Source organism: Lytechinus pictus, chromosome 8 (genome assembly GCF_037042905.1).
Source record: "Lytechinus pictus isolate F3 Inbred chromosome 8, Lp3.0, whole genome shotgun sequence".
Taxonomy (NCBI): Eukaryota; Metazoa; Echinodermata; class Echinoidea; order Temnopleuroida; family Toxopneustidae; genus Lytechinus; species Lytechinus pictus.
Window position 1 is genome coordinate 29,823,759 of NC_087252.1, and position 9,680 is coordinate 29,833,438.

General features: G+C 35.2%; 1 protein-coding gene across 1 annotated transcript in view; it reads left to right on the top strand.

Annotated features, from left to right (window-relative positions):
* The window catches only part of LOC129266552 (transmembrane protein 145-like), a 36,697-nt gene extending 29,366 nt beyond the window's left edge, over positions 1-7,331 (top strand). Inside the window, exons 11-14 of the mRNA XM_064103914.1 lie at positions 914-1,034; positions 1,648-1,911; positions 3,223-3,270; positions 3,740-7,331. Coding sequence (XP_063959984.1) covers positions 914-1,034; positions 1,648-1,911; positions 3,223-3,270 — 433 coding nt within the window. The 3' untranslated portion in view covers positions 3,740-7,331. The remainder of the gene's footprint in view (positions 1-913; positions 1,035-1,647; positions 1,912-3,222; positions 3,271-3,739) is intronic.
* The last annotated feature ends 2,349 nt before the right edge of the window (positions 7,332-9,680 follow it).

Consider the following 9,680-nt stretch of genomic DNA (forward strand, 5'->3'; position numbering starts at 1 on the left):
AAATACATTTTTTTAAATCACAGAATACAGTTTTTCATTCCCAGAGGTTGGCAGGTCTGGTCTCAGCCAAATTGTCAGATATCAAAACATGATGAAACGCTCCCCTGAATTATTTTTTTATACGCCCGTCCTAGACGGGACGTATTATGGTATCACACTCGGTGTACGTCTGTCTGTCCGTCCATCCGTCTGTCCATTAACTTTTCCTTGTAAATGTGATAGCTTCAGTTTAACTTAACCTAGGCTCATTTGGTAATACTAGCATGGATCCCAGGAGCCTATTGATCTTGAGGTCAAAAGTCAAAGGTCAAGGTCACAATGATATGTTTATCAATGACATGTTTTCATCTTACCCTTCTGCAGTCCTTGTAAAGCAATAGCTCCAGTTTAAACTTAACCTAGGCTCGTATAATTTGGTGTGTATAATACTAGCATGGATCCCAGGAAGTCTTGATTTTAAGGTCCAAAGGTCAAGGTCACAGTGACGTGTTTTCGTCTAACCCTTCTGCAGTCCTTGTAAAGCAATAACTTCAGTTTAACTTAACCTAGGCTCATATCATTTTGTGTGTATGATACTAGCATGGATCTCAGGAAGCCTATTGATTTTGTGATCAAAAGGTCAAAGGTCAAGTCGCCACCTTCCGCTTTTCTTGCTTGACCAATAACTTCATTTTCTGCGTTACAGCCGGGTGTATGATGTGCTCGCCCCAGTCTCAGGCTTCTTGCAATGCCTGTAATGAACATTATAGCAACATTAGCCATGCCTAAATGGTGGAGAGAGAAGGCTATGAATGCCATTGAACTCATCATATTCGTAGCACTGTTTGTAGGTTTGCAGGTTTCTTGCAATGCCTATTTGTCATAGCCACGTTGTTTATGTCTAAATGGTAACTTTTTTCCCCTCTCTTTTCAGGTTTCTTGCAATGCCTGTAATGAACATTATAGCATCATTAGCCATGCCTAAATGGTGGAGAGAGAAGGCTATGAATGCTATTGAACTCATCATCGCTTTTGTGGCACAGCTAGGCTTTTTGGTAAGTTTCAATTTGAATTGCTGCTTTGTCTAATCTCACTTTGTTCATTCGTCATTTGATCCTCTTGTAAATGATTTAGTTATATATTTGTCTGTAACCAGGGCTGGTTATGATAGTGATGATAAATATAAATATAAAAATGAAATTGATAATAAAAATAATTGTAATAATAATGATAACAATAATAGTGATGATGATGATAAAAATGGTAATAATAATAATAATAATAGTGATGATGAAAATGGTGATGACAGTGACAATGATAATGAAAAAGGTTATTTTTTATAATGATAATAGTAGTAGATAGATATTATGATTCTAATAAATATTCTGTAACTATATATACTGGGTAAACATATGATTCATATTCAATTAATGTTTTTGAATTTTTCACATTCAGTCAATGTTCTTGAGACCTACCACTATTAATTACTAAAGATCTGCTCCTCCTTGAAATCAACATTTTCCTGTGGCTCTGATGACTTTATACCATCTATTGTGATGGAATTTATTTATCAGTGTGTTCTTCCACTGTGTCATATATACGTGCAACATGTCTCTTGAATATGGTGAACTCTACGTTTACAATCCATCTCCTTCATCTCCCGATCAGATTCTGACCAGACCGTCGGCAGCCAATCACAACTTTCCCTACCACGTCCGCACCTCGCAAGTCGGTGTCATCGACACCCCGGACGGCCAGGTTCAGAATAACCCCGATGCATACGAGCACCATGGCTATGCCACCAACTTATTCAACAATGAACATCAACCAAACTTTACAGAGCTGTTCACTGTAGGGCAGTCTAACAAGTATGCGCAGAACCAGCCCAACGGTAACGCAAACGGAATTGTTAATGGGGCCTCTAACGGAGTTGTAAGTACTTGTTTTAGATTGTTACATTTAGGACAAATTTTAGAATAGCTTGTGGCTCACCCAATTGAATTGAAGATATTCATAAGGGTAATTTTTTTGATGGGGGGGGGAGGGATCTAAATTACATAATAATAATAATAAAAATATGCACCATTCATATATACTGTTGATGGGGGGGGGATCTAAATTACATAATAATAATAATAATAATAATAAAAATATGGACCATTCATATATGCTGTTGATGGGGGGAGGGATCTAAATTACAAAATAATTAAAAAAATATGGACTATTCATATATACTGTTGATGGGGGGGGATCTAAATTACATAATAATAATAATAAAAATATGGATCATTCATATATGCTGTTGATGGGGGGAGGGATCTAAATTACATAATAATAAAAAAAATATGGACTATTCATATATACTGTAGCACATCTACTATATTAATATACTCTACTGCACTTAACAAGAATTGGTATCAAAGTTATTATTACCCTGGCTGTAGCCGAGCCGCCATACAGGCGCTCAAGCATTCAAGGAAGTTCTTCCTACCAGGTAGCCATTCACCTCACCTGGGTTGAGTGCAGCATAATGTGGGTAAATTTCTTGCTAAAGGGAAACACGCCATGGTTGGGAATGGAACCCACCTCCCCCAGATTAAAAATATCTCGTGTTCAAAAATGCATTACAGTTTTCATTTTCCATTTAAAATTCTAATCCGCAAAGTCAAGGTGTACTGTGCTTGAATGTTGGCAGTTCTATGAAATAATAGATAAACATTGCATGCATTTAATCGTCTTGATTGTTACATAGGCCTGATGTGAAAAATAAACAGTCTTGTTACTATTTAATACTGAAGCATAAAAGATGGCCATTGCAATTTGAACTGAACACAAATTTTAGATGAACCCTGAAATTGTTTTAAATAATGTGGAGCGTCATCTGCGGATTCTGACTCTCACCTATGAGACAGGGTCGTGGGTTCAAATCCCAGCCATGGCATGTTCTCCTTCAGCAAGATATTGATCCACATTGTGCTGCACTAAACCCAGGTGACGTAGGTGGGTACCCGGCATGAATAATCCCTTGGATGCACCAAGTGCCTTTGGCAGCTGTGCTAAAGCCGAGGATATATATACTGCACCATTGTGTAGTCACTAGATAATACGCGCCTCATAATTACAATATATATTATTTCTAATCAAGGACAAAGCTATTAAAAATTCACATTCATTGAGATGCTTTTTCATCATGGATGCAAGCACTTCTGATATTTTTGTTTGTTTGTATTTTTCTTTTAACAGAACCACAATCCACAACGTGATGTATCCGGTATGTTCATGGCCAAGTAGGTGAGTTCATACACTGCATGTTTATTGACCAGTGCAACATTTCATTCCGGTAGATGAAGCGTCTTGATAATAATAATATTACTTACATAAGATAAATATTAAGGGGATTGTTGTACAGTATTTTTGATTGGTTTCTTGCCAAATATTTAAACAAATGTCACATGTATGAATGGTTTTGATTGGCTGTGGAGGAGGAAATCAGTTATTTCAAGTGTATTTCTTCATTTTGCCAACATGCTTTATGTGCAAATGATTCAGGGTGAGGGTCACGGCCGTCCCAAATAATTCAGGGTTCGAAGGGTTAATTCAAACAAATATTGCGTGCAAGAATCATTTTGATTAGCCATTGCAAATTTTGTGTCTTGGAAGATTAACAAGAGTTTTTTTGTTGTTGTTGTCTTCCTCTTTCTCTCCATACCATCTGTGTATCCTGCCATTACTACCCTTCCTTTAACCTCTTTCATTCCAGATGAGGAGCCAGCCATGTGAAATGATGCCTTCACACACACACACAAAAACATGAGTTTAAACGCGATCAAAGTAGGTAGGGAAGTTGAAAGCAATCAAATTGCATGTACATTAGCACTCTACCGTCAACACACCAGGGCTCCATAACATAACGCTTAAAAATTGATCATGGTGCTCGTTTATACAATTGATTTCATTGGTTGTTTGTGTATGATCAGTCGTAACATTCAGCCCATGATCGATCGCTAAGATTTTTGTTTCAGGACCTTTGCTTCCTTTAGATTTGTTTTTAAAAAATTCCTTAATTATTTCAATCAAAATCTACAAAGACTTCACAATGTTTCATTATAGTCTGCTGTGCAAACCCTCCACTCGAGTAAAGGGTCTGAATTGCAGCCCACTCGTGCCTTGTGTACTGAAGGCCCTCGAAACAGCAAGTTTTGTATGTGCTAGTCTTTGCGTGGAGACCCACTTGTTGATCAAAGTTTCAATAAGAGCCTGTGCCTGCAGACTAGTTTCATCATGCATTTGCGATTTTCTCGATATATTGTCTTGTAGATAGGTTCCAACCTTTAGTACTTTGTGCATTTTAAATGCAACTAAGTACCGTATCCATTCCACGTGATAAATCTTAGATTTAGGTTTGAATTACTTTTAAGTTTAAGAATGACTGTGTATTAAGTATTGCCTTTATTGCATTGATAGACATACATGGCCTAATCTTTTGTGGTGATAGCAATTTTATTATCACTTCTGGGGTGTTGCAAAAAACTTGCAATTGATGGCAAGTCAATTTAGCTCCCAAAATCATGCATTTCATTGAAAATTTGGAATTGATTGATGGTCTGCTTCTCACATCAAGAAGTATAAATCAGTAATACTGTTCATTAAAATTGATCTATCAATAGTAATTTTGCTTAACTGAAATTTGCAATTGATTGCAAATATTTTCTTGCAACACCCCCTTGATAGTTGCTCTGCATTGCCTACCAGAGGGGAGAGGAAATCTGGTCTTTCATATTGATAAGTACTTAAATTTATATATTTGTAAAAAAGAAAAATAATTCTTACTTTGCTGTGGGAGATGCTTCTTTAGATTACTTTTAATATCGTCACTTTTAGTATTATAAGAGTTTGCCAGCCGTGCTGACAATTACAGATTAATTGGACTAATTGGGTAAAAATATTGTTATATCCTTGATATTTCCATGTTTTCTATATTTGATAAAACAGTAAAAATCAGAAGTCGAAAAAAAAAGTACCCCGGTAGACCAAAAACTCAATGCTCGCGAGATCAGCATCCGTCTTGGATTCTATTTTCCAGAATTATTCCAAGTAAAATGTTATTACTAATATCTTGACAGTGAATGAATAGATGTTTTCAACCTGATCACATTCATGAAAATCCATAAAAAACAATGTGTTGCATCTGAAACTGGACAGACTTTTTTCCGCCCATTGATTGTTGCACATTGCATCTGAAAGTAAGGATCAAATATAAACTCGACCATCACCAAAAGGGTGATTGTCCACTGCTATGCTTGTACTTTTGAATAGAAATTTAGATGTAGATTCACATGTGTTTTGAAGCTGATACTGTGCAAGTTTAGTACACACCAAAGACCACTTTTTACCTCTAATGAGCAATTTTTCAGATGGTACACAAACAATTTACAAAGGATGTGAATGTCCACAATTCTGAGATTTTTTTTTCCTGGATGTCTGGGGAGTGAAGAGTTGTAAACTACTCAAGTCTTTTTTGTGTGGAATTTTCACAAAATAAGGTGTGTACTGTGGCTTAACCAGGCCATTTATAAACAAATACCTATTACAAAAATTTATAAGCAAAAATCACGCAACTTGATTGAGAATAAGGAAAACCTTACAATTTGGGGACAAATAATTATGCAAACTTCAAAACTTCAGTGCTTGCTTAACCCTATCTAAGACTGAATTGCACATGGATATACAATATATTAAAAGGTGTACAGCTTCACAACAGTGGAATTATTTACCTAGTTAAAAAGTACACACACATTAAAGACCGAATGCAATAAACATACCTGTACTAAAGCATAATTATAAACATCTGGGGGGTGTTTCACAAAGATTTAATTATGACTTTAATCGCACTTAAATGCCGACGCGTATCTGAAATTCAACGCGCAATCTAATTTATCAATACGCAGTAGTGTGCGTCCTCTTTGCCTGATCTGACCAATGAGGTCATGGCTTTTATACCGCGCGCAACTAGGCATTTAAGTGCGACTCTAAGTCATACTTAAATCTTTGTGAAACACCCCCAGGTTTAGTAATCTTTTGTGGCATAAAATGGGACTTTTAGTACACTGCAAAAACTCCGGTGTTGATTTAACACCAGCCTGGAATCTATATATGTCTACACCAGAGAAGTATTGAAACAACACCAGTTTGGAATCAAACCGATGCTGTTTTAATACTAATTGGTGTTGTATAAACACCTATCTGGTGTTAGACCAAAACGAAACTGGTGTTTAACACTTCTCTGGTGTGGACATGTATAGATTCCGGGCTGGTGCTAAATCAACACCAGAGTTTTTGCAGTGTAGGTTTTAAAATTCGCACCTTTTGCAAGTTGTTTGTGTGCCCCTTGAAAATCGTGCTTCATCTATATTTATATTTTTAGTGCATTCTACATGCATTGTAACACTGAGTATATGTCTGTTGGAATTCACTATTATGTTTATTATACTTTTCATCTTTCATTTATGATTGGTACATTGCATCATTAATCTTTCCTTGCATAAATATGTGAGATTAATTGTTTTGCACACATTCTTATACTGCTTATTGTATTGTAATTTTGTTTCACCTAAGTAAAATTATTATGCACTATTTCTCAGAGAGAAAAGATGAAAGAAAATGTATGGTGTGCCAACACAGTACATCATACGATGTGTGGTGTTCCGTCTATATTTACATATATATCACCTTGAAAATCAATACCTAAAGTTGACCTTGATAAAGAATTTAAAGTACTGTATAAAAGAAATAACTAGAACAATAAATGATATTATAAATGTAATGTACAATGGCATTCCCAACAACATGCATGTAGGCTGTAGGGGATAGAGGCTTAAAAATGTTTTTTTTTTTCACCTTGAATGCTTTTCCATCCATTCCTAGCACCAGTTTGTGTTCAAATGATTGTATTTGTAAAGAAATGTAAACTTTTTAAAATGTGAGGCTGACAATATTTATAGTGGTTTGCTTGTGTAAGTTGTGGTACAGCCTTTTATCATGGATATACACACAACCACAGATTATGCTTGTAATACCAATGGTTGTATTCGTAAAGTAAAATAAACTTTAAAAAAATGGGTAGCTGACAACTTTGTAGTTTGCTTGAGTGAATAGAAACAAGTTATGATAATGATGATAATATGTAGCATGTATGAAGCGCTGATTATCTAGTTGCCAATTCAGTGGCATACTATACGTTACCCTAGCTTTAGCTCCTGCTGCTAAAGGTGCTTGGTGCATGTAAGGAATAAATGCTGCTAGGTACCCATTCACTTCACCTGGGTCAAGTGCAGCACAAAGTGGATCAATTTCTTGCTGAAGGAAATTATGCCATGGCTGGGATTTGAACCCACGACCCTCTTTTTCAGAGTCATCCACTGGGCCATGATGTTCCAAGATTTTAGTACGTAATTTTTTAATACATACCAACAGAATGTTTGAATTTTCAGTCGTTCATCCCCTTTGCTGACAGACCTGCCAACCAGTACGTTTTAGCCGTATTTAGTATGTTTTTGCAACCAAAATACGGCAGTACGTTTTTTCTTTGAAAAATACGTCTTTTGTAAAAAAAAAAAAAAAAAAAAATCGTAATTTATTGAGAAAAATAATCTCTTTATGTCTCTATTTCATAAAAAGTGCACAAATATGGTTATTAGATCAATGTAATTTCAGGTAACTTGTTTTTTTTTCAATCATTTTGTTCAAACCAGGGTGAAGATATACACATGTTTTAATGTTTTTTTTTTCATCTGCAAGAGCAGTGCGCATTTTAGCTTGCATGCAGCTTGAGCGCCGCGATGAGCGAGTGCGCCAAACATTTTATTATGAAATACACTTTTTTGGGGAAAAAAAAGTTTTTCATTCCCAGAGGTTGGCAGGTCTGTGCGGATATTGTGATAAGAGAGTATCATTGATTGTCATACTGTATATTACTGTGTATGTTTAATCTCATGCAAAATGCTGAAAAAAATCATAGAAAAATAATCTAAAAATGCAACACCTTGATATTCTGTCTTCTTTTCTATGTAAATATTCATGTACATACCATCATTCCAGAGTAATTATTATTATTGAGGATATTGTGAATTAATATATTTATAGAAGTACACTTTGAGAGTTTGTTCTGCCTTGAAATTAACATTTTTTGACATCTTGTATTTGTAGATTGATAAGTACTATCGAGATGCAGATGATACCAAATATGAAATGTTTCATTGATATTTTATATGTGTATAAGTTTGACAAAGCCCTCTACTTTTCTTGTATATTAAATCTTGATTGGACAAAGCGCTATGACCTGCACCCCAAACCAACTCTAAACTGCGAGTAAGAGTTCTCCGAACATAAATAACTAAAACAATTCTTTGGTTTTTCACATAGTAAAAAGTTTTTTTGTTTATACTGCCAACTTTGAAGTTGAAAGTTAAATAAAAGTCGAGATAAGTATTTTTGTTTTGACACCAATTATTCAGCACTGCTTGGAAGGCCTCATTGATATTTCACAGTGTGCGCATCTCATGCTCTAGAGAAATCTGAACTTCAAAACCTTGTTTTCTCCAATTTATTTGAAGCTCTCATTGAATTTGTTTTATATTCAGTTGAATACTTGTGTTGGTTATTGTTGATCAATTTTGACAAGTTTTATGTAACTTTGAAGCTTAGAATATATGCTTTTTCAAACGTCATTTGTTGTTCATAATTATTGGTTTTTTTTTTTGGGGGGGGCAGATCATATATAGTGCTTAATTTAGATTTGAGCTCTTAGGCCGGGGCGAACATCCGGGCATTTTTAATCTCGAGCCCTAGCAACTGACCAGCCGATGAAAACAATGTACTAGCGACCCGTACAACGCGGCGTTTTGGCTCGCCTACAATGTATAATTAATACACAAACATCGCGTTCATACTTTGTGCTGAACGCCATGATAATCGATTTTACCCATTTTGTTATCTGAAAGTTTACGAATCTTCCTGAAATTTTCAGTGCCGTTTCTGACTTAATTTCATTGTGTTTCTTATCCTTTGTTTTCATCGCACTAAGGTCAGTTCTGTCTTAATTAAGCGGATGTGACGTCACTCTGCCCCCACCTATACATTTTAACATTCTTTTCGTATTTATCTTTCAGTTTGTCTTTGGAAAAAAAAAAATTGCTGAATTCAATGAAGTTTGGTGTATATATACTGAACACGCATTGATTTTAAATGCTGAAACCTTGAACACTGCAGAGCGGATACCACTTTCCCCACTATCGTATATCCAGTTGAGAAATTATATTTAACATAGTGTAAATACTGTAAATTGGATATGCATTAAGATGATATTGTAATAAAGGGTAAAAGGGAAACTTTGTTAAAGAACTGCCTATATAAACAAAGCTTTGAGTATAATGCCCTTTTTATGATTTTAGCATCTATGTATGTATTTATGCACATCTTAGGAGACACTAATGTTCCGTCCAATTTTTACCTGTTTTCATAGTTTCAAACTTCTCTGTCATAGTTTCAAAATTCCTTTACGTATTTTAAAAGAAAGAAGTATAAGTAAATTATTAATATGATGTGGGTGTCTGCAGTGCTTTGTAACTGAAAGCTAAAGGCGCTATTTGATTGGATTATTAATTACTTGTTAATTATGCAATTATGTATGTAGTATGCATGAT